The 25,186-nt window shown below is 40.2% G+C and overlaps 2 protein-coding genes and 1 long non-coding RNA gene across 3 annotated transcripts; all 3 read right to left on the bottom strand.

Moving 5' to 3' along the window:
* Nucleotides 1-1,124: 1,124 nt before the first annotated feature.
* On the bottom strand, nucleotides 1,125-4,356 carry LOC124394288 (olfactory receptor 52B2-like). The gene is made up of 3 exons (XM_046862433.1): nucleotides 3,420-4,356; nucleotides 1,346-1,816; nucleotides 1,125-1,207 (listed from the first exon to the last, which is right to left on the bottom strand). The coding sequence occupies exons 1-3, from the start codon at nucleotides 4,354-4,356 to the stop codon at nucleotides 1,125-1,127; spliced, it is 1,491 nt and encodes a 496-aa protein (XP_046718389.1).
* A 12,310-nt stretch (nucleotides 4,357-16,666) lies between these two features.
* LOC124394862 (olfactory receptor 52B2-like) lies at nucleotides 16,667-17,786 on the bottom strand. Its single transcript, XM_046863345.1, has 2 exons — nucleotides 17,688-17,786; nucleotides 16,667-17,606 (listed from the first exon to the last, which is right to left on the bottom strand). Exon 2 carries the CDS (start codon nucleotides 17,597-17,599, stop codon nucleotides 16,667-16,669), a length of 933 nt encoding a protein of 310 aa, XP_046719301.1. The 5' UTR covers nucleotides 17,600-17,606; nucleotides 17,688-17,786.
* A 5,602-nt stretch (nucleotides 17,787-23,388) lies between these two features.
* On the bottom strand, nucleotides 23,389-24,773 carry LOC124395032. Its single transcript, XR_006927592.1, has 3 exons — nucleotides 24,666-24,773; nucleotides 24,526-24,586; nucleotides 23,389-23,751 (listed from the first exon to the last, which is right to left on the bottom strand). It is a non-coding gene; the product is annotated as an uncharacterized LOC124395032 (long non-coding RNA).
* Between the last annotated feature and the right edge of the window lie 413 nt (nucleotides 24,774-25,186).

Below are 25,186 nucleotides of genomic sequence, written 5' to 3'. Positions count from 1 at the left end.
AGGTCTGGGAAAAAATGCTTTAATGCTAGAAGCAAAGCCAGCATCTCTAGACAATTGATGTGCCACAGTAGATAGGGACCTTTGCATAGACCTTGGGCGGCCACTTATGACCGCTCCCCACCCCAATGAAGGCTGCATCCATCCTTAGCGTTATGTGATGGCTGCGAACTCCCAACATGGGGGCCCTGAGATAGGAACCTAGGATCTCTCCAAACATCTAAGGCACGTAGGCTTCGAGGCATGAACTTGATCTTATGGAGGGAGTTGCCCTTCTGTGAGAACCCATGGGTCCTAAACCAAGGGTCTCATGTACAGAAGGTCAAGTGGGATAACACTGGACGCAACTCCCATGAGCCCTAGCAGTTTCTGGAACTACTTAACAGTGAGAGGTCCTTCCTAATGGGTGTAAGGATTGACATAATGTGGGCAGGGGAAAGCTGCGTGTGCATAGTGGTCGAATCCCATATGACGCCCAGATAGGTGCTTCTCTGTAATAGAGAAAGCACATTCTTCCTGGCATTCAGCCAAAACCCCAAAGCCTTCATGTGAGCGAGAACGACGTCTCGATGCCGGACCGCCAACTGCTCTAATTAAGCTAATATCAACCAATTGTTGATATAGATGAGGACGCGGATGCCCTGAAGTCTCTGGGAGACCAGAGCCGCATCAACACACTTTGTGAATTTGCAGGGTGAGTGTGCAAGGCCAGACGGATGAACCCGATACTGGTAAGCTTTGGCCCCAAAAGCAAACCTCAGAAACTTCCTGTGAGAAGTAAGGATGTATACATGAAAGTATGCATCCTTTAGATCTTCCGTGACAAACCAGTCCTCAGATCTGATCTAAGACACCACCTACTTGAGGGTCAGCATCCTGAACCTGAGTCTCACGAGTGGCTGTAAAACCCGGATTCTCACACTTAGATGGCCTCCTTTCTCAGAAGAGTGTTTACTTCTCGTTCCCACCAGAGTGGGAAGAACCCTGTCAAAATGGGGCAGACAAGACTCAAATGAATCGAATAGCCTCGCTCTACAGTGAGCAGGACCCACTGAGACACCTCTGGCAGAGCTTTCCAGGCTGCCAGGAAGTCTCTTAGTGGTATTAAATCTCTCGAGACTGACCTCTTATGTGCCCTGAAGCGACTCTAGGAGCCTTGACGTAGGCGCTGACGACTTCTGGATCACTACAGGGTTAACAGAGAAGGTCCCTGAGGGAGCCAGGACAGGGCGGGCACCAGGTAATGCAGTGCAATGCGCTCCTTCACGTTCAGTTCCCAAAAACATTCTATGTCAGGACTTTTGGTCAAAGCCTTATTATTGAAAATGACAGTCCTCAGATCTGTCACTTCCCAGGACTTTGACACTTTTGTGCCTCCCGATAGAAGGTGCTGGGTTGAGCTTGGAGCTGCACCCGCTGAGCAGCCCCGTGAGAGTGGTGTAGGAGGTACCGCTGGAACGCTGCTGTTTGCTTTTTGCTCTCCTGAAACCACTTGACCACCTCGTTAACAGAATCGCCAAAGAACCTGGAGGTTGCGACACCGGTGTCAGAAAGCGCTCATCCAGCTTACTGGATAGAGGGACTTTCTGCTCATTAGCTGCCAAGTTATATCGAGCTTGGCAAAGGCACAGGTCACAACTTCCTTTAACTCCTCGGAGGAAGAAAAGGGGAGCTAATGCTCTCGTCGCAGTAGGCTGTGCTTCCAAGCCTTTGAGCGAGTCCTGGACCGAGCAGGTGAGGTTGGAGAAAGGGACAACCCCTCTCAAAAACCCTCTGGGAAGTCCATTTCCGAGCCCCAGGAACTGGCATGCTGTGCCGTCTTAGCGAGAGCGGGCCAGAATGGAGAGGAGCGCAAGCAATCTCCTCAGAGAGTGCCGCTCGGGAGCAGAGTGATGGCATTGACATGCAAGTAGCCTGCCCTCTCGAGAAGGGTATTGGCTTGCGCCACTCCCAGGATTTTTTATTGTTTTTTTAAAGAACAATTCAACACTGTGTGTATGAGTGCTTCGTGAACAAACAGAAGCTGGCACCGACTTCACTCCATGTGCGTTTTATAATTCCTGGTCATGACGTCACCCTGCTGGTGACTACCCGCATCTAATTTTAACTGATTACACACATTATTTTATAGCATGGACAACGTTCCCAAAACATTTCGACGCAGCTCGAGTTCCTAAAAGGAACTAATAGATTAAATCTATTTCATTGTGAATACCACAGGCCGTGAGAAAACAATACAGGAAAATATTATGGGACATTGAATATATTCTTCAGTTTGAGTTTGTTTTATTTAATGTAGTTAAATTGCATGCTTAGATTAATTAATTAGAAACATTATATAAATATGTAACTTTAAAAATTTTACATAATACATTTTACTTGTCCTGGGTCATTTGTATTGCCAGAATTAGTTTGTTAGTGTTGATTGGAGAAAGGTGTTATATTTGGTATATTTGAAACATACCTCTAATAAAAACAAAAGAAGAAGAAGACTTTAAAGAGTTAGGAAAAAGTGAAGTCTTTTTTACATGGATACACATACAGTACTCAGGTCATACAAACTGGAAACAAATATGCTTTACACAGCTAATAAATTCCTGATTGAAAATCATTATTCATAATGAATATAACACCAACAAGTTAATTGTGTTCCTTGTAAACCAATGTAAAAAGTAATTTTCTCAAAAATAAACGCTTATGGACTAAACAGTTGACAATATTGTTACATTTAATCACCGCAAAGACTGGTATATTGGCTATAAGTTTTAAGCTTATTGTATATGTTTGTCCATATTACTAAATTGGACCTTCATCCTTCTGTGTTTAACCAGTATCATATCAACTGTTCAAAGTTTAACCAGTTAATAAATAAATCAAATAAAAAACAATAAATATCAGATCATGTACATTTACTATCATCAGAAAGACAGAGAATTAGAGTGCTTACACAAGAATGAACACTCAACTTAGCAAAAATAATTTGTATAATGTGTATTTTCCCCTAATAAAAAAAATCCCTATGACAATATAAATGTAGATGTAAGATAAATGCAATGTGTGTGACAAAATCAAATTAATATACAGATAAAGCAAATGATATGGAAGGCATGCATGATACACAACATGAACCAAAACCATTAGACTTTTTTCTTTTTTAACCGAAAAGCATTTATTCCTGTAGACAAGGCTAATCATTTTCACAAACATTCTCAAATTTAGTATGGATTCACAGACATATAAATTAGATGAGCTAATCAGAAGGTACTTGACATAAAAAAAAAAAATTGTTCTTTTATGTGTTTACATTTAATTAATATATGTGAAATCATAGCAGCTTGCCAATGGTTATATTTTAACAGAGCTAACAGAATTTATTTAAATGCTAATCAAAATAATTTTTGTTCCAAAATTCTTCAAAATACCACCTTCGCTTTTTAACACTATGATAAATGAATTTCTAATGTCTCTTGTTTTCATTCCATATATAATTGGATTAAAAACCGGAAGAACAGTAAAAATCAGCATCCCACATATTTGTTGTGCATTTGGTGGTATATTCTGAAAGCGATATGAAAGTACAGTAAAGGTAGAAACTATTTCATACATTACAAATACAATTATCTGTCCTAAACATGTGTTTACAGCCTTACTTCTTGCATCAAATTGTGTGTTGGAAAGACAGGCTTTAAGAATTTGTATATAGGAGAATAACTGAATACTCACACTAATGGCCTGCACAAATCCTGTCATTGCTAATCCATAAACATTGTTCACGGTGAGGTCACCAGCACATGAGAGCTGTAACAGTGTATTATTGCTACAATACACATTAAAAATAAATGTCTTACATTTTGTAAGTCTTGCCTGAAGAGAAAACAAGACAACAATCACAGCAACAGCAAGGCCCCAAGCCAGTGCAATCACACCACCAACTGTATATGGACCCATAATTGAGTTATATCTGAGTGGCTTGCATATTGCAATGTATCGATCAAATGACATGGCTGCTAGGATAAAAAGTACACTACTTCCATATATATGAAGCAAAAAACCTTGCAGGACACATGTCGGGTAATATATTGTATTTGTTTGTGTAACAATATCCAGAAGAACTCTTGGCAAAGCACATGTAATTCCCATTAAATCTGTAAGCGGAAGACTGAACAAAATGTAAAACATAGGTTTATGGAGGCTTTGCTGTGTAACAATTAAAGTTAGTATTGCTACATTACAGAACACTGCAAACAAATAGATCAGTGCTCCAATGATAAAAACAGGATAAATGGCTTGAGAAGGAATATCAAATTTTGCAATTTGAAGGTTGAAACTGAACGTGTTATTGGAAAATTGCTGCTCCATTTAAAACCTGTGGGGGAAATAAAACAGCAACAGAACAGTTGCTAAATTAGCAGTTTGCTCACCTTGCAAAAAAGATCAAATTTTGTCCACAGAGGGATATGGTTCACTACATTTATATCCTCCTCTGGATATGAAAGGGATGCCACAAGAGGATATTAGCAAGTTCAAACCGGTTTCAAAGTAAGATATATAGCTTCTAATACAAAATTATTTACAGAAAGGTTAACAAAATGCATTAATGTGAGTTTTTTGTAATCAAATTAACCAGTATATACTTACATACAGATACATGGTAATTGGGGCCCTTTACATAAAACATGATATGAATCTACAACTATAAACAGAAAAATGTTTTTAAAACAAGGTTGCTTTTTCAGTATTCAAGGTTGCTTTTTCAGTATTCAGTATATGTCTATTTTCTTAATTCTTCGCACTTTCTGGAAATGTAATTAATCAGTGCTTCTGTGGGAACTAATACCATTCTGTTTTTAAAACCAGCAAAATACAAGGTCTTTAGGTAGTCTTTCTGGCCACCTAAAGGCAAAGGTTTATCTTTTGGTTTTGGTTCCCAGGGAATCAGGATGACTAGAATTGGATTTGCTTCTGGATTAGATATATGTCAGTGGTCAGTAGTAAGCACTGCTGCTTTGGTTCATAGCCACCAGAAATTTAGATATATGGTTGTAGAAGTTGATGTTTGGACACTCAACTGGAACCAGTTGTTTACAGCTCAAGGGTTCATGATTGTCCGCATACACTAATGGAGGCAGATGAAAATGCAGTAAAACAGTTACTATATACAGGTGCATCTCAATAAATTAAAATATCATAAAGTTGATTTATTTTAGTAAATAAATACAAAAAGTGAAACTCATTATATAGATTTGCCACACACAGATATATATTTTAAATGTTTATTTCTTAAAATTTTAATAATTATGGCTTACAGCTAATGAAAACCCAAAATTCACTCTCAGAAAATTGTAATATTGTGAAAAAGTAAAATTTTGGACTCTCGTGGTGTCATGACATAGCTCTTAGGGCCACAACCCTGACAATTAGGGGTCTTAGGTCAAGGGGGGCGGTGTACACCTCATTATACGGTGCCTGTCCCTTCTCAGTGCCACCAGGAAGTCAGCTTGTTAACCCTGCCACAATACGTGGCCACAATAATGTGATTTCTATATCAAAAAAAGTTGGTGTTCGGAGGTAACAATGCTGAAAAAGATTTGCAGTCCTAATCTAGAGGCACTGTTCATAATCTGTACACCTTTCTACTCGCCACGGGAGTTTTCCTCTTTCATTCTCGTGAATGTGTAAGTTCCTCCAGATGCGTGCGTGAGCGCAGCGCTGCAACAGCTGAAACAGAGCAAAGGTACCCAGACTCTCTTTTAATCATTCTTGGAGATTTTAACAAAGCAAATCTTTCCCATGAACTGCCAAAATACAGACAACATGTTACATGTCCCACCAGAGACAGTAATATTTTGGATCACTGTTACACCTTAATAAAGGATGCATATCACTCTGTCCCACGAGCAGCTTTGGGGGTTTTCTGATCACTGTCTAGTTCATCTCATACCAACCTACAGGCAGAAATTGAAATCAGCTAAGCCTGTACTAAGGACTGTTAAAAGATGGACTAATGAAGCATAGCAGGATCTTACAAGCATGCTTCAATTGCACTGACTGGAGTGTTTTTTAAGCTGCAGCCACCAATCTGGACGAGCTCACGGAGACTGTAACTTCATACATCAGTGTCTGTGAGAATATGTGCATCCCCACCAGGTCATTCTTATTATTCAATAATGGTAAACCGTGGTTTACTGGGAAACTCAAACAGCTTCGCCATGCCAAAAAGGATGCTTACAGAAGTGGGGATAAAATCTTGTATACCCAGGCCAGAAACAAACTAACAAAGGAGATCAGATTGTCTAAAAAAACCTAATCTGAAAAATCTGGAAAAACGGTTTTCAGCCAACGACCTGGTCTGAGGAACATCACCAAGTATAAGACACCACCCCCACAGTCTGTGGCGAATCAACAACTGCTGCTTCAAACGCTATACGATCATTCCAGTCCCCAAAAACCCAAAATCACTGGTTCCAATGATTACAGACCTGGTGCTCTCACGTCTGTGATCATTAAGTCATTTGAAAGACTGGTCCTGGCCTACATGAAGGACATTACTGGACTGCTGCTGGATCCTCTTCAGTTTGCCTATAGACCAAACAGGTCTGCAGATGATGCAGTCAACATGTGACTGCATTATATACTGCAATATCTTGACAGACCTGGGACTTATGCAAGGATCTTGTTTGTAGACATCAGTTTGGCCTTTAATACCATAATTTCTAATTTGCTCTCAGCCAAACTGACCTAGATTTGTGTGCCTACCCCAATCTGCCTGTGGACCACCAGCTTCCTGACAGACAGGCAGCAGACAGTGAGGCTGGGCAAACTCACATCCATGTCTCACCTCTAAAAACCCCTCTGTCAAAGCTCCTAAAGTTTGTGGATGACACTACAGTCGTTTCCTGGGCAGACCATGGTGCCGATTCTCTGTGTTCTCTGTGTCCAATTGGATGCAGTTAACTGCCCAGTTGGATCATTGCAGGAGCAGTTTGCCTCAGAGTTGTCTCCTTCGACCCTTAAATGTTACGTGTCTGCTATTGAGGCTTATTGTGCGCCGCTTGCTGAGCAGTCACTGGGTAAACACCCTTTGGTGAAACGTTTTCTGCATGACACCTGGAGGCTGTAGCCTGCGGCTTCTTGACTGGCCTCTTGACCTCTTGACTTCCGGTTTGGGAACGCAGTGCGCATCTAGCTGCCGCTCCATGCTGGGTTATTGTTTTGTTTTGTTTGCCTGCTGCGTTAATTCACGTTTCAGAATTATTGTTTGGATTACTTTCCGATCTGAGGAATTTCCATACTTCTGGATGTTATCTTTTGCCTTTCAGCGTGTTGGAGAGTTTTTTGCGAGTTATCTTTTGCCTTTCGGCGTGCTGGAGAACTCGTGTTGGAGAGTTTTTTTGTGGCAAGAAAAGTTTGGTTTCTAGTTTATCGCGAGCCCTCTACCCTCTCGATCCACCATCGATCTGACTAACTATGAGGTGAGTTAACACTCTACTTGTGGATTGTCTGCTAGCATACTGTTTGGTCAGGTAGCTGCCCTTTCCGTGTGCTTTTGTTGATGTTGGGTTAGGTTCTGGCTAACGCGGTAATGCTGTTGGACGACTTTTCCATGGCTCTTCTCAGCACGTTAAAGTTTCTGGCATTTACTACTCTATCTCTGGCTATTTTTGGCTTCAACACTCAAATGGAAATCGTATACAGGCCCTGCGAGCTAGTGGCTCTAAACGGGCACTGGCGCCTCGACCCCGTGACGTATGACCATTGCCGCTCATCTGGTATCCTTCGTCGCCCAAGATATATACATCGCTCTTCCAGAAGGAGATACATCCTTCATCAGTCATCATCATCTGCGATACCCTCTATCTGGTCCAGTAGCAGGGCTATGAAACAGTCGGCATGTTCTCATAATCGACATCGCTCCCTTGTCAACATTAATATGACTGACTCTGTGATTAAGCATACCCCTACTGTCAGTGGAACAAATAAACAGTGCCCTTCTAAATTGTCGATCTATCTCAGACAAAGGCACCTACATGAATGAGCTAATAGTTGACAATAAATTTGATATGTTATTTCTCACAGAGACTTGGCAGGTACCAGATGATTTTATCCAGCTGAATCTGCTTACCCCTACTGGATATCGACATATGTCAGAACCACGTACAACTGGTAAAGGGGTGGTCTTGCTGTCATTTTTCGTGCGTCTTTAACTGTCTCTAAACTGGTTTTTCACAATACCACGACATTTGAGTACATGGTTATGAAGCTTGGTATCAAACATCCCGTTGTACTTATATTAATTTACAGACCACCTAAACAACAAAGTGACTTTTTCTCAGAACTCAGTGAATTACTAACCCAAGCATGTGCTGTGTCGTCCCAAGTTATTCTTCTTGGTGATTTCAACATTCATGTTGATACTGCTTGCTCCACTGCCACTCAGCTAAATGTTGTCTTTGACTGTTTTGACCTCATCCAGCATGTTAATTTTCCAACTCATACTCATGGTCACACGCTTGATCTTGTTTGTACATCTGGTCTAAATAATATCTCTGTTGACAGTTTAGCTACCCCTCTTTCTGACCATAGACTCATCTCCTTTGATTTTACATCCATCTGTCCAGTCAACCACATCAAAAATCTAACCACACGTTATCGTCATTTAAATACTGTTGACACTAGCTCCTTTTGTGATTCTGTTGCCTCCTCTGCTCTTCCTGATGTGCTAAATTTAAACTGCCCATCTATGATTTATGACAAGTATTGCTGTACTGTTGAAAAATTGTTGGATAAGTTTGCCCCAACTAAGATTAGGTCTGTTCCTATGTCCCATTCCTCCCCGTGGTTCAATGCAGAACTTCGAGGTTTGGAGGTAAAATGTAGACAACATGAACGTCTGTTCAGGAAAACTGGTTCAACTGGCCATTTTCTTATATACGCTGAATGCCTTCAGCAATACAAACTGGCCTTAAATACAGCCCGCTCTTCCCATATCTCCAGCATCATTAACAAAGCAAGCAATAGGCCCAAAATATTATTTAGCACAATTAATAAACTGACTCAAGCACCAAAGCACAGCCTTAGTGACTCTGAATCCATGGTTATGTGCTGCTCTTTCTTGAACCATTTCCAGGGTAGGCTAGATACTCTGTATGCGACATTTGGGGAGGAACCAACTACCGATGTGCATATGAAATCTCAATCTAATAATTCTATGACAACGCTAGCCCTAACCAATTACTCATTAATCACTGAGTTAATACAAAAAACTCCTCATCATGCACTCTTGATCCTGCACCTACTTTCCTGCTAAAAGACTGTACATTGGCGATTTCTGCCCCCATCTCCCACCTCAGTAATATGTCATTTATCTCCTCTACTGTACCTGTGTCACTTAAGACTGCTGCTGTTACTCCCATACTCAAAAAGACTAATCTGGACCCGGCAGACTTATCCAACTACCGCCCTATTTCCAACCTGCCATTTGTATCAAAGATCATGGAAAAGGCTGTGGCCTCTCAGCTGCAGTCATTCCTAGCTGGTAACAACCTCTTAGATATTTTTCAATCTGGCTTCCGCCAACAGCATAGCACGGAGACTGCGCTAGTAAAGGTTGTTAATGATCTTTTACTCATTGGAGACTCAGGTAGTCTCACTATACTACTGTTATTAGACCTCAGTTCTGCCTTTGATACTGTCTGTCATAAGATCTTACTTTCCCGCTTAGCGGAATTTGGCATATCAGGCTCTGCACTATCCTGGTTTTCCTCTTATCTCACGGGCAGGCAATATCACATCTCCATACAAAATTCCAAATCTCCTACTGTCTTACTTAAACAGGGTGTCCCACAGGGCTCTGTTCTTGGCCCACTACTATTCATTCTGTACATTCAGCCACTTGGCAACATCATTCGTAGACATGGTTTTAGTTATCACTGTTATGCTGATGATATTCAGTTATATACTGCTTGTCAACCAGATTCTGCTAATGTAAAATCCTCTTGTGTTAGCGAGTTAAAACAATGGCTACACTCAAATTTTCTTAGCCTGAATCTGGGTAAAACCGACATTCTGATAACTGGTCCCCTTCATTTCTAATAAAAAACAACTCTGTGGACTTTAGTCTTGATCTGGATGCTACTACAATTTTCCCCTCAGCTACTGTTAGAAATTTAGGTATTATACTCGACCCCTCACTATCCTTTGATGCCCATATTCGCAGCCTCTCTAAAACGTCTTTTTTCATCTGCAACGCATTGTCAAACTTCGACCTTTTATCTGCAGAAATGATTACTGCAATTCACTCTTCTCTGGTCTATAAGCTCACTCAATCTCACGTTTACAGTACATATAAAACTCGGGTGCCGGAATGTTAACCTCCAATAAAAAATCTGCCCACATGACCCCTATATTATTTGATCTTCACTGGCTTCCAGTCTCATCTCGCATAAAATATACAATCATTCTGCTCACTTATAAGGCACTAAATGCTCCCCCCCCCAATCTTTCCGATCTTCTCTCATCCTATGTTCCTTAACGATCACTCCGGTCTTCAAATTCTGAACTTCTATGGGTTCCTAGATAGTTCCTAGCAGTTCTATCCTCTGCGGGTGGCAGATCTTTTTCTGTCATTGCTCCAATACTATGGAACTCCCTACCAATTGCACTCAGAACCATCACCACTTTGACTGAATTTAAATCAAGGCTTAAGACCCACCTTTTCAACCTCCACTATCAGTCAATGCATATGTATTAGGAGTCCTTAATTTTTCTGAAATGTGGTGTATGTTTCATGTACTATGTAGTGTTCTATCTCTTGTCCTGTATGTTTTTGTGTCTGTGTTGTCTCTGCTATTAACTCATGCAGCTGCATGTGTTCCTTCGCCCTGGGCAAATGTCCGACGAATATGTTTATGTTTATGTATGTTCATTATATTTCATCAGTCTTGAAATATTGAAATATTGTACCCTGTAAAGCGTCCTTGAGCTTGGGAAAGGCGCTATATAAATTAAACATTATTATTATTATTATTATTATTATGAGACGTATAGTGCCTGTGTGGGACTTAGCCGTTGTGCTGGAGGCTCTGTCAAAGCCCTCTTCGAGCCATTGGCCGAGATGGCCCTTAGGTTTTTCTCAGTTAAGATTGCCTTTCTTCTGACTATATCCTCCCTGAAAAGGGTCGGGGACCTACAGGCTCTTTCTGTGACCCTAAAGGGGACAAGGCTCACTCCACTCGGAGTTTGCTTTACAGAAAACTCTTCTAGCCTGGATCTTAATACAATGGCCCATACGTGGCCCAGCCTTCGTCTTCACGCATTTCAACCAGTCATTCGCTCTTGGGATCCTTATGACACACCATGCAGAAACAAGTTGTTTCAGTGCTGGAGTTCTTGCAAGAAAAAATCTTTGCAGGTACAGTTCCTGCTACACTCAGTACAGACTATTCTAAGTGCTAGGGCTCTCTCCACTAAAAGACGCTATTGACTTATATGGCTGCTTTGGAGGTTGCTGTATGACACACCATGCAGGCCCAGTTCACTGCCAAGTTATTTCAGCGCTGGAGTTCCTGCAAGGATATCTATTTGCAGGTACAGGTCCTGCTACTCTCTGGGTTTATGTGGCCACCATAACAGGGTCTTTGTATTTAAGCATCCCCTGGTCATCCACTTCATCCGTAGAGCGACTAACCAGAGGGACAGTCCCTACATAAAATTGAGCTGTTGTAGTTAAGGCTCTGGTTGGGGCACTTTTTTAAACCACTAGAGTAAGTCCCTGTCAAGCATCTGAATCTAAATGTGGGTTTTCTCATGGCTATTATTCAGCATTGTGAATGACCACACACACTTTTCACTCTTCTATCATCGGGAAAAAGGATCTGAAGCATTTGGGCCCTTACAACCAGACTATGCAACAGTTTGAAAAGAGTGAAAAGTGTGTGTGGTCATCCACAATGCTATTGGCTTTGTGGATGCAGCGTGTGGTGTAAATGTCCATGATAGAGGGGAAAGAGAATCTGATGATATTCTCAGCTGTCCTCTATCCTCTGTAGGGTCTTGCGATCCGAGATGGTGCAGTTCCCAAATCAGGCAGTGATACAGCTGCTCAGGATGCTCTTAATGGTCCCTCTGTAGATCATGGTCCGGATGGGGTGAGGGAGATGGGCTTTCCTCACCCTTCTCAGGAAGTAGAGATGCTGCAGGGCTTTCTTGGTGATGAATCTGAGTACTGAGACTAAGTAAAGATCTCTGCCAGAGGAACACCAAGGAATTTCAAGAATCCATTGATTATTGTAGAGAATGGCCCCTCCATGCTCTCCTCAAGTCAACAACCATCTCTTTAGCTTTGTCAACATTCAGAGACAGGTTGTTGGTTCTACACCAGGCTGGTAACTGTTGCACCTCCTCTCACCCCTGTAAACTGACTTGTCGTTCTTGCTGATAGGAAGTCCACGATCCAGTTGCAGAGGGAGGTGTTCAGGGCCAAAAGGCTCAGCTTCTCAATCAGGTACTGAGGGATTATTGTGTGGAATGCTGAACTGAAGTCTATAAACAGCATTCGTACATGTGTCATTATTGTCCAGGTGGGTGAGGGCAAGATGGAGGGTCGTGGGGATGGCATCATCTGTGGAGTGCTTTGGAAAATACGCAAACTGCAGTGAGGGTAAAAGCTGGGTTTAAATGTGCCTCATGACCAACATCTCAAAGCACTTTATTACGATGGTTGTGAGTGCGACGAGACTATAGTCATCGAGGTGGTCTTCCTCACCGCCATGTTGTTCTGCAACTAAAACTGGGTGTAGAAGTCATTCAAGGCATCTGGAACAGAGGCTTCATGGTCACAAGCAGGTGAAGTTGTCTTGTAGTTTGTGATCGCCTGGATGCCCTGCCACATGTGATGGGTGTCTTCACTGTCCTGGAAGTGGTTGTGGATTCTTTTGGCATTTGCACGTGTCCTCTGTGATGGCACGGGACAGTTGGGCCTTCTAGTCCACTGCTCTGAAGGCGGAGTCTCTTGATTTTAGCAGCGCACGCAGCTTAGGGGTCATCTATGGCTTCTGGTTAGGGCCTGTGGTGATGGTCTTGGAGATGGTCATATCATCAATGCGCTTACCGATGTAGCTGGTCACCGATGATGTGTACTCCTCCAAGTTGTTGAAATCTCCATTGGTTGCAGACTCCCTAAACATGTCCCAGTCAGTGCATTCAAAGCAGTCCTGGAGAGCAGACATGGATCCTGCTAGCCAGGTTTTCACCTGCTTTTGAGGTCTGGTTGAGTGGTCTGTATGCTGGGATCAGTATAACAGATGTGGTCTGAGTAGTTGAGGTGGGGGCGGGCTTCACCCGGTATGCGTCTGTCATGTTAGTGCAAACAACATCCAGCATGTTTTCTCATTTGGATGCAAAGTCCACATTTTGGTGAAATTTAGGGAGCACAGTCCTGAAATTTGCATGGTTAAAATATCTGGTGACAATAAACAGCAGTTCGCTAACGGTCCCATAGAGTACACTAAGCCCTTCCTTAGCAGTAGCGCTAGGTGGAATGTACACTCCGAGCACAATAGCAGAGGTGAATTCCCAGGGTAAATAAAAAGGTCTACATCTCACAACCATAACACCACATGTCTTACCACACAGAGTTGCATTCCTGTCAACACGAAATATGGCTAGCCCGTCCAGCTAAATGGCGACGTCCGGAACTCTGTCACTCAGCCATGTCTTGGTGAACACAACAACACAGCAGTGTCTGTACTCACGCTGTGTAGTTTAAAAGAGTCTGATGTGGTCCAATTTATTGTCCAGGGAGCAGACATTTGCCAGCAGGATAGATGGTAGAGCAGGCCATCTAGGGTTAGCCTTTAGCCTAGCACTGGCCCCGACTCGCTTTACACACTTCTGCTTCTTATGCACAGCTTTTGAGTCCCCCTCCTTCGTTCGTCTGCCACAGGCAACGTCGAGGTCTGGAGGCCTGATCCTTGAAGCAAGCCGAGGTCATGCAGCTTCTCCCACAGATCATAATTTATTTTGTTAGGGTTGTTTGTGTTCCTGGAGTGTTTGGTGATGGTACACAAGGACGGCGGTTGCTCTGATGTTTATATGTTGCATAAGGCGGGCTGCAAAAAGAAAGTAGCACCATTTTGGATCAATCCCTCATAGGGGCTCACAGACGTGGAAATGTATGCTGACCAATGCGTGAGTAGATGATCCAGCTATGAAAGGGTGTGCCTAAATTATTCATCACGGGGGGGAATCACAGCCCACCAAGCCCCTTAGGACCTCCTCAGCTCCATGCTGCCACTGCTGGGCCCTTGAGCAAGGCCCTATACCCCAAAAAGCTGTAAGTCGCTCCGGATAACGGCGTCTAACAAATGGCATAAATTAAATCTGTCGTGTTTTCATTCCATACAGTATATAACTGGATAAATATCTCAGAACATGATATGAAAATATTGTGAATGTATAAATAATTTTATACACCTTATTTCTAGCAGTGGTTTGTAAGTAAGAAAAACTTTTTTTTTTTTTTTTTTATTTGTACAATGGAGAATAATTTGTCACATTAAGTCAATGGTCTGTATAACTCTGGAGATGGGTACTTCATTCAAATTTTACTTTAAAAAGCCTAATTATGAATTTACCTCATTTACAATGCACATTATTGCTAATTTGTAACACTTCAGGATAATATACTGTACTTTAGGCCAACCAACCTAAAAATAAAAGCAATTAGTGGCCTATGCGAACTAAAATGATAAGAACTAATTTATCAATTTGTTCACAGTAAAGATTGTCATATTGTGTAGGTTTTGAGCTGTTTGTTTATTTTATCTTGCTGTCTATAACTCTCTGTACCCTTTTGCCATGTATCATTTTCTGACTAGAATACTGCAATCTGCATTTTTAGGGACAATCAATCCACAATTTATATTTATAGTGATATTTATTAGTGGATTGTGTGATATATATATATATATATATATATATATATATATATATATATATATATATATATATATATATATATATACACAATTAGAGATTTAGAGTGCTGACATATGAGTCAAAAACCCACAAAAATAGAAGACAAATCTACATAACTATAGAATATAGTCAACCTTCGATAATTTGCAGTTAGGAACTCAAGGCTCAGAAAATTTGTGGGTTCTCAATACTAACAGCAAGTTGCAGATTATCTTAAAATTGTTGTAAGCAATAACATCTTAAACTATGTATTTGGTCAAATACTGTACACTATTACGTTTATAAAGTGACAAAGTCTAGATGAATTTACTAAGGTACCATAGGGACTCCCAATCTTTCGTAACCCCGAAAGTTCTGGGGAGCCACTGTACATCCTTTTAAATGTGTAAAGCACAACAAAAAAAACCAATTTGCTTCGTTTAGTTTTATATGCATACAGTATACAAAACAAATACAGTATATGTCTAGAGGGATAGACAAAGCTAATCACTGTCACAAACATGCTCTGATTTAGTCAAAATTCACAATATTTAGAAAAGATTAGGTTATGTATCATATGTGAATAAACAGAATTTTTTTCTTTTTATGTTTGAATGAAAAGTAAACTAAATACATTTTGTTTGAAATCATTTAACATGCCACCTTTCGTTTTTTTAACACTATGATAAATGATTTTCTAATGTCTCTTGTTTTCATTCCATATACAATTGGATTAAAAATAGGAAGTATAGTAAAAATCAGCAAACCACACACTTGTTGTGCATTGAGTGGTATATTCTGAAAGCGATATGAAAGTACAGTAAATATAGAAACTATTTCATACATTAAAAATACAATAATCTGTCCTAAACATGTGTTAACAGCCTTACTTCTTGCGTCGGTATGTGTGTTGAAAATACAGGCTTTAAGTATATGAATGTAAGAGAATAACTGAACAGATACACTAATGGCCTGTGCAATTGCTACTGTTGCTAATCCATAAACATTATTTACAGTAAGATCACCACCACATGAGAGCTGTAACAGAGTATTATTGCTACAATACACATTAAAAATAAATAATTGTTAATTCTTGCATGTTTACTGTCATAATAGAGACAAAGAATTAGAGTGCTGACATATGAGTCAAAAACCCACAAAAATAGAAGACAAATCTACATAACTATAGAATATAGTCAACCTTCGATAATTTGCAGTTAGGAACTCAAGGCTCAGAAAATTTGTGGGTTCTCAATACTAACAGCAAGTTGCAGATTATCTTAAAATTGTTGTAAGCAATAACATCTTAAACTATGTATTTGGTCAAATACTGTACACTATTACGTTTATAAAGTGACAAAGTCTAGATGAATTTACTAAGGTACCATAGGGACTCCCAATCTTTCGTAACCCCGAAAGTTCTGGGGAGCCACTGTACATCCTTTTAAATGTGTAAAGCACAACAAAAAAAAATTATTTGCTTCGTTTAGTTTTATATGCATACAGTATACAAAACAAATACAGTATATGTCTAGAGGGATAGACAAAGCTAATCACTGTCACAAACATGCTCTGATTTAGTCAAAATTCACAATATTTAGAAAAGATTAGGTTATGTATCTGATATGTGAATGAACAGAATTTTTTTCTTTTTATGTTTGAATGAAAAGTAAACTAAATACATTTTGTTTTAAATCATTTAACATGCCACCTTTCATTTTTTTAACACTAGGATAAATGATTTTCTAATGTCTCTTGTTTTCATTCCATATACAATTGGATTAAAAATAGGAAGTATAGTAAAAATCAGCAAACCACACACTTGTTGTGCATTGAGTGGTATATTCTGAAAGCGATATGAAAGTACAGTAAATATAGAAACTATTTCATACATTAAAAATACAATAATCTGTCCTAAACATGTGTTAACAGCCTTATTTCTTGCGTCTGTATGTGTGTTGAAAATACAGGCTTTAAGTATATGAATGTAAGAGAATAACTGAACAGATACACTAATGGCCTGTGCAATTGCTACTGTTGCTAATCCATAAACATTATTCACAGTAAGATCACCACCACATGAGAGCTGTAACAGAGTATTATTGCTACAATACACATTAAAAATAAATGACTTACATTTCGAAAATCTTGCATGAAGAGCAAACAGCACAACCATCATAGAAATATCTAGTCCCCAAATCAGTGCTATCAAACCACCAACTGTGTATGGACCCATAATGGAGTTATATCTGAGTGGCTTGCATATTGCTATATATCGATCAAATGACATGGCTGCTAGGATAAAAAGTACACTACCTCCATATGAATGAAGCAAAAAACCTTGCAGGACACATGTTGGGTAATAGACCATATTTGTTTGTGTTACAATATCCAGAAGAACTCTTGGCAGAGCACATGTAATTCCCATTAAATCTGCCAAAGGCAGACTGAACAAAATGTAAAACATAGGTTTATGGAGGCTTTTCTGTGTAATAATCAATGCTAAAATTGTTACATTACAGAACACAGCAAAAAAATAGATTAGTGCTCCAATGATAAATACTGTGTAAATGGCTTGAGTAGGAATATCAAATTTTGCAATTTGAAGAATGAAACTGAACGTGTTATTTAAAAGTTGCTGCTCCATTTAGAACCTATAGGAAATATGAACAAAAAGAAACATGTATTAAATTATCAGTGTGCAGTTTGTTCCTTACTTTTCATTGCTTACTCACCTTTCAAAAGATCCTATCTCCAAACAAAGGGACACAATAAGCTATATTTAAATACATTTCTGTCCCCTATAGACAATGCCAGTGATTCATGTCACCAGAGAATATTAGTATGTGTAATCTAGTCTTATATGATGGATAGGTTGACACAAAACACATTGTATCTACAGGGAGTGCAGAATTATTAGGCAAATGAGTATTTTGACCACATCATCCTCGTTATGCATGTTGTCTTACTCCAAGCTGTATAGGCTGGAAAGCCTACTACCAATTAAGCATATTAGGTGATGTGCATCTCTGTAATGAGAAGGGGTGTGGTCTAATGACATCAACACCCTATATCAGGTGTGCATAATTATTAGGCAACTTCCTTTCCTTTGGCAAAATGGGTCAAAAGAAGGACTTGACAGGCTCAGAAAAGTCAAAAATAGTGAGATATATTGCAGAGGGATGCAGCAGTTTTAAAATAGCCAAGCTTCTGAAGCGTGATCATCGAACAATCAAGCGTTTCATTCAAAATAGTCGACAGGGTCGCAAGAAGCGTGTGGAAAACCAAGGCGCAAAATAACTGCCCGTGAACTGAGAAAAGTCAAGCGTGCAGCTGCCAAGATGCCACTTGCCACCAGTTTGGCCATATTTCAGAGCTGCAACATCACTGAGTGCCCAAAAGCACAAGGTGTGCAATACTCAGAGACATGGCCAAGGTAAGAAAGGCAGAAAGTCGACCACCACTGAACAAGACACACAAGCTGAAACGTCAAGACTGGGCCAAGAAATATCTCAAGACTGATTTTTCTAAGGTTTTATGGACTGATGAAATGAGAGTGAGTCTTGATGGGCCAGATGGATGGGCCCGTGGCTGGATTGGTAAAGGGCAGAGAGCTCCAGTCCGACTCAGACGCCAGCAAGGTGGAGGTGGAGTACTGGTTTGGGCTGGTATCATCAAAGATGAGCTTGTGGGGCCTTTTCGGGTTGAGGATGGAGTCAAGCTGAACTCCCAGTCCTACTGCCAGTTTCTGGAAGACACCTTCTTCAAGCAGTGGTACAGGAAGAAGTCTGCATCCTTCAAGAAAACATGATTTTCATGCAGGACAATGCTCCATCACACACGCCCAAGTACTCCACAGCGTGGCTGGCAAGAAAGGGTATAAAAGAAGAAAATCTAATGATATGGCCTCCTTGTTCACCTGATCTGAACCCCATTGAGAACCTGTGGTCCATCATCAAATGTGCGATTTACAAGGAGGGAAAACAGTACACCTCTCTGAACAGTGTCTGGGAGGCTGTGGTTGCTGCTGCACGCAATGTTGATGGTGAACAGATCAAAACACTGACAGAATCCATGGATGGCAGGCTTTTGAGTGTCCTTGCAAAGAAAGGTGGCTATATTGGTCACTGATTTGTTTTTGTTTGGTTTTTGAATGTCAGAAATGTATATTTGTGAATGTTGAGATGTTATATTGGTTTCACTGGTAAAAATAAATAATTGAAATGGGTATGAATTTGTTTTTGTTGTTGCCTAATAATTATGCACAGTAATAGTCACCTGCACACACAGATATCCCCTAAAATAGCTAAAACTAAAACTACTTCCAAAAATATTCAGCTTTGATATTAATGAGTTTTTTGTGTTCATTGAGAACATGGTTGTTGTTCAAATTAAATCCTCAAATAAAATTAATCCTCAAAAATACAACTTGCCTAATAATTCTGCACTCCCTGTATAATATGTCCTTCAAAATTTCATCACAATGTCTTCTGCTTTACCAAAGGGACACCACAGTGGATCTGGTATATATAAACATACATGAGGCGTAGAGTGCATCCCGAAAGTACTTACAGTGCTTCACTTTTTCACATTTCGTTGTTTCACATTGAAGGTCCCAGTGAGCACAGTGGTCTCCATCATCCTCAAATGTAAGAAGTTTGGAACTACCAGGACCCTTCGTAAAGTTAGGGTGGTGACGAAGAATCCAATGGTCACTCTGAAAGAGCTCCAGTGTTTCTCTGTGAAGAGAGGAGAACCTTCCAGAAGAACAACATCTCTGCAGCACTTCACCAATCAGACCTGTATGTTAGAGCGGCCAGACAAAAGCCACTTCTCAGCATAATGATTGTCGGTTCTTCACTATTAAAGACACCTAAATTGGATCTGTAGAAATGTGGATAGAACATATGTCAGTGCATATCAAGTGCTTTAGTTCGATTTGTTTTGCTGAACTGTTGCACATATGTTTAATCATTACTTAAAATCACGATGTTAACCCGCAATTGGTGGAGATGTATGCTCTGTAATAGTGGTTACCAAAGGTGAATATACTTAGATATGTTCGTATAGTTTACTTTAAAAATCCATGTGAGTGATCTAAAATGGGTAAAACATTTAAAAAATGTCATGATTAAATATGTATTTGATACAGTTGATTCGAAAGGAAACGCAGAGACGCAAAATAGCATATTAATGTGCACATCGATTTGCTGTTGGACAGATCTTCATGGAAATACTGTGCATTCACAAGAAAGCGACTAAAACAGTGGACATTTACTTAACCTTCCACTTATGTTAGCTTTCTGTTTTGACCCCTGTCTTAAAACAGCCATAAAATACCCTCTAATAAATTATTTACCATCCAATTTGTTTCTTACCTCTTGGATACCTGGTTAGGTTTCATTATCCATGAAAAGATTGCTTTTAATATGTTTGGTGTGGCCCCCCAGGCCTTTCGTTTGATAGAATACCTCTCGTTTTCAATAAAAAAAAATTGGTAACATGAACCTCAAGAGAATTATATAAATAAATAATAGGTTGTCATGTTGTCTGACTATTACTGAGGGGTATTAAAACACATCTCTTAAATAAATAAATACAAAATTAGAAAAAAATTATTTTAATATTATTAACTATAGTACTATAGGACTACACATTTCCCTTGTTTTTTCTCATGGAAGCCCAGATTTTTATGCTGCATTTGACTTGCTTACTGGGCATGTATTGCTGGAAGGGGCATTTTCCACGAAAAGAGACAAAACATTCATTCTACTATCACTTCTGGCCCTGGGTTAAACATCAGTGGAGGGAGCTGCACCCATCTCTCCCAGACATCTCTGATCTAAGAAACCTTGTCAGATTTTGCTCTAGTATCTCTATTGTCGAAGCAAGCAGCTTTAGCACTGGCAAAACAGAAGTGGGATAGACAGAGTGATGAGAAAAGTAGGCAGGAGTACAAGGAGATGCGGCAGCAGGTTAAGAGGGATGTGGCGAAAGCCAAGGAAAAGGCATATGAGGAGCTGTATGAGAGGTTGGACACTAAGGAAGGAGAAAAGGATTTGTACCGATTGGCCAGGCAGAGGGACCGAGCTGGAAAGGATGTACTGCAAGTTAGAGCAGTAAAGGATGGAGAGGGAAATGTGTTGACTAGTGAGGAGAGTGTGTTGAGAAGGTGGAGGGAGTATTTTGAGCAGCTGATGAATGAGGAAAATCAGAGAGAGAGAAGGTTGGATGATGTGGAGATGGTGAAGCAGGATGTAGATAAGATTAGTAAGGAGGAAGTGAGAGCAGCGATTAAGAGGATGAAGAGTGGAAAGTCGGTTGGACCAGATGACATACCGTGGAAGCGTGAGATGTTTAGGAGAGATGGCAGTGGGTTTTGACCAGATTGTTTAACAGGATTTTGGAAGGTGAGAAGATGCCTGAGGAATGGAGAAAGAGTGTGCTGGTACCGATCTTTAAGCATAAAGGAGATGTGCAGACCTGCAGTAACTACAGGGGTATTAAGTTGATCAGTCACACCATGAAGTTATGGGAAAGAGTAGTGGAAGCCAGGCTGAGAGAAGAGGTGACCATCTGTGAGCAACAGTATGGTTTCATGCCGAGGAAGAGCACCACAGATGCCATATTTGCTTTGAGAATGTTGATGGAGAAGTATAGAGAAGGACAGAAGGAATTGCATTGTGTATTTGTGGATTTAGAGAAGGCGTGCGACAGGGTGCCAAGAGAGGAGTTGTGGTACTGTATGAGGAAGTCAGGTGTGTCGGAGAAGTATGTAAGGGTGGTGCAGGACATGTATGAGGACAGTGTGACGGCAGTGAAGTGTGCAGTAGGTACGACAGACTGGTTTAGAGTGAAGGTTGGACTGCATCAAGGATCGGCCCTGAGCCCTTTCCTGTTTGCAGTGGTGATGGACAGGTTGACGGACGAGGTCAGACAGGAGTCTCCTGGACTATGATGTTTGCGGATGATATTGTGATTTGTTGTGAGAGTAGGGAGCAGGTTGAGAAGAGCCTGGAGAGGTGGAGATATGCACTGGAGAGAAGGGGAATGAAACTCAGTAGGAGTAAGACAGAGTACATGTGTGTGAATGAGAGGGAGGGCAGTGGAGTGGTGCGGTTGCAGGAGAAGAGCTTCAGAAGGTGGAGGAATTCAGGTACCTGGGTTCAACAGTGCAAAGTAATGGAGAGTGTGTTAGAAGTGAAGAAAAGAGTGCAGGCAGGGTGGAGTGGGTGGAGAAGAGTGACAGGAGTGATTTGTGATAGTAGGGTATCTGCAAAATTGAAAGGGAAAGTTTATAGGACTGTGGTGAGACCTGCGATGTTGTATGGTTTAGAGACAGTGGCATTGAGTAAAAGACAGGAGGTGGAGCTGGAGGTAGCAGAGCTAAAGATGTTGAGGTTTTCGTTGGGAGTGACGAGGATGGATAAGATTAGAAATGAGTTTATTAGAGGGACAGCGCATGTAGGATGTTTTGGTGACAAGGTGAGGGAGGCGAGATTGAGATGGTTTGGACATGTGCAGAGGAGGGACATAAATTATATTGGTAGAAGAATGCTGAGGATGGAGCCACCAGGTAGGAGGAAAAGAGGAAGGCCAAAAAGGAGGTTCATGGATGTGGTGAGGGAAGACATGCAGGTAGTTGGTGTAAAAGAGGCAGATGTAGAGGACAGGGTGGTGTGGAGACGGATGATCCGCTGTGGCGACCCCTAATGGGAGCAGCCGAAAGAAGAAGAAGAAGAAGATGTTCGTATAGTTTACTTTAAAAATCCATGTGAGTGATCTAAAATGGGTAAAACATTAAAAAAAAATGTCATGATTAAATATGTATTTGATACAGTTGATTCGAAAGGAAACGCAGAGACGCAAAATAGCATATTAATGTGCACATCGATTTGCTGTTGGACAGATCTTCATGGAAATACTGTGCATTCACAAGAAAGCGACTAAAACAGTGGACATTTACTTAACCTTCCACTTATGTTAGCTTTCTGTTTTGACCCCTGTCTTAAAACAGCCATAAAATACCCTCTAATAAATTATTTACCATCCAATTTGTTTCTTACCTCTTGGATACCTGGTTAGGTTTCATTATCCATGAAAAGATTGCTTTTAATATGTTTGGTGTGGCCCCCAGGCCTTTCGTTTGATAGAATACCTCTCGTTTTCAATAAAAAAAACAGGGGTGCCATTCTCTACAATTTTCATAGTCATGAAAATAAAGAAAACTCTTTGAATGAGAAGGTGTGTCCAAACTTTTGGTTTGTACTACCACCAGGAAACCAAAGAAAAGTGTAACCTCCTTGTCAGGTTAATGTAAATAATACCTAATTTAAGTATTAAGAAATAAAACTGGGCTAGTATCAGAAGCTCTAGATACGACTATGGAGCCTGAAATAGTAAACGGTCATCAGAGAACAGACAGCACAAAACAGGTGAATTTGAAAAAAATGTATTATACAAAATAAATTGGCAGTTATTTACAATCCCTGCCTACCTAAAAAGGCTTCCTGGGTGCACAGCGCACAACAAACTCAAAATAAAAAACTCAAATAAAGAAAGAGTCCATAGAAGTTGTTGATATGTGTGTGTGTGTTTCGTAGAGTATGTTCTTTTCACTACCCGGATAGGTTTACGTATGTTCTTATCTGTATCACAAATGAAGGCACAGGATGATGCTGGTCCAAAGATGCCACGGCTGGCCACACCGGGCTCTTGATCCGTTCACTTCTGCGGATTGCCTCGCCACTGACCACTAGGGTCAGATTCAGATGGTCTATCCCTTTCTAAAAAACCAATCTATACATACAGTACAGAATGCATTAATTACAGTTGCCTCATTTCTGTTCAAATCTAATCAACTTTTCTCCATTCAAATGTCAAATCAAATATAACCAATTGTAAAGGTTATAAATACTCTAATCATTATGCAAATGAATAGGCACACATTACACCACATAACATAAGTCAGTTCCAATGAACAACAATCACGTATTTCCATCTTACAGTACAAAATAAATCATAGGATTTCAGAAACCTATTTATGAAACCAGATATTAACCGTTTTTACTTTTTAAACCAGTTTTTGCATCTTAACATTTTAACCATCAAATTTTAACATATTTATTCTTTTTAACAGCTAAGATAAACTTCTGCTCCTTATATACATATACACACAAACATTTAATTCACAATTAAATGAACTAAATTACCCTTAATTTAAATAAATGTATATTAACTTTTAAGTCAACAAGTAAAAAAAAACAGTATAAAGGCACCTTTAGCGGTGTAAACACTATTAAAGATCTGCTACAGTGGTGTCTAGCTTAGCTAAGCTAGCATGACAAACCAAATAGAATTTATAGAATGTTAACAATTAGCATGCAGCTAGCGCGATTAGCGATCTTTTATAAGCATCTTAAACAACATAAAACAATTTGAATCTATGTCTATATGGTATCAAACAGCAAGAATCAGGTTCATAACTTCGATTGGTTTTAAAAGAACGGTATTTTACTCCTTAATTAAGCTTGCACAATTAGCATAACCTTCATTAGCATTACCAATCCTTACCGGAGGTATCTTGAGAAGCTCGCTGTCATGCGGCCTAACTCTCTCTTACACAGCTTTTAACCTAATAGACACACAATATTTTAGTATATGGTACGAGATTTTTATTTTAATCTCTGTTCTTTAGAGAATAGTTCTCATACCAGTCCTTGTTTGCTTTCTAGCAACTTCTTCACCGAAGGAAAAGCGTGCTTGTTTTTAGGTGAATTACCTGGGGTGGATGGGCCACCCGCAGGCAGAGTAGAGTGTTGCACTTCAGTTAGCTTAGGTGGGTTACAAAAGCTAACCTGAAGACTCAGGAGAAAAGACCATGCAGTTTGTTGGAAAAAAAGTGTCTACTGAAAGGAGAAATTGGAGCTCATCGAGTAAACATGCTTTTCGACAATGGAGTGCAGGTTAGCATCGATCAAGACTGGAGGAAAAAGTACTAACCAACACATGATGTTCATCCCTTATCTGAAATAATGAGACCCAGTGCTGGTCTGGAGGTTTTCGCTACCAATGGGGAAATCATTCTATTTAGTGAGTAGGTCAAAGCCACAGTAAGCTTCAGTCAGCTACAGTTGGAGAGGCCTTTGTTGGGGTTTAATGTGATGTCAGAGTTAATCACAGGACTTAGAGATAAGGCAGGCATTTTTACTACCTTACATTCCCTGATGAGTAG

The sequence above is a fragment of the Silurus meridionalis genome, chromosome 12 (genome assembly GCF_014805685.1).
Source record: "Silurus meridionalis isolate SWU-2019-XX chromosome 12, ASM1480568v1, whole genome shotgun sequence".
Taxonomy (NCBI): domain Eukaryota; kingdom Metazoa; phylum Chordata; class Actinopteri; order Siluriformes; family Siluridae; genus Silurus; species Silurus meridionalis.
Note: the sequence above shows the minus strand (reverse complement) of the source record. Positions and strands in the feature narration are given on the sequence as shown.

Coding starts and splice junctions, on each gene's coding strand:
- LOC124394288 (XM_046862433.1), bottom strand. CDS start 4,356: ATGGAGCAGCAATTTTCCAATAACACGTTCAGTTTCAACCTTCAAATT. Junction 1,817..3,419: donor AGTGTTAAAAAGCGAAGGTG/GTATTTTGAAGA, acceptor GCTCTCGCTAAG/ACGGCACAGCATGCCAGTTC. Junction 1,208..1,345: donor AAGTGTCAAAGTCCTGGGAA/GTGACAGATCTG, acceptor TGGCTCCCTCAG/GGACCTTCTCTGTTAACCCT.
- LOC124394862 (XM_046863345.1), bottom strand. CDS start 17,599: ATGGAGCAGCAACTTTTAAATAACACGTTCAGTTTCATTCTTCAAATT.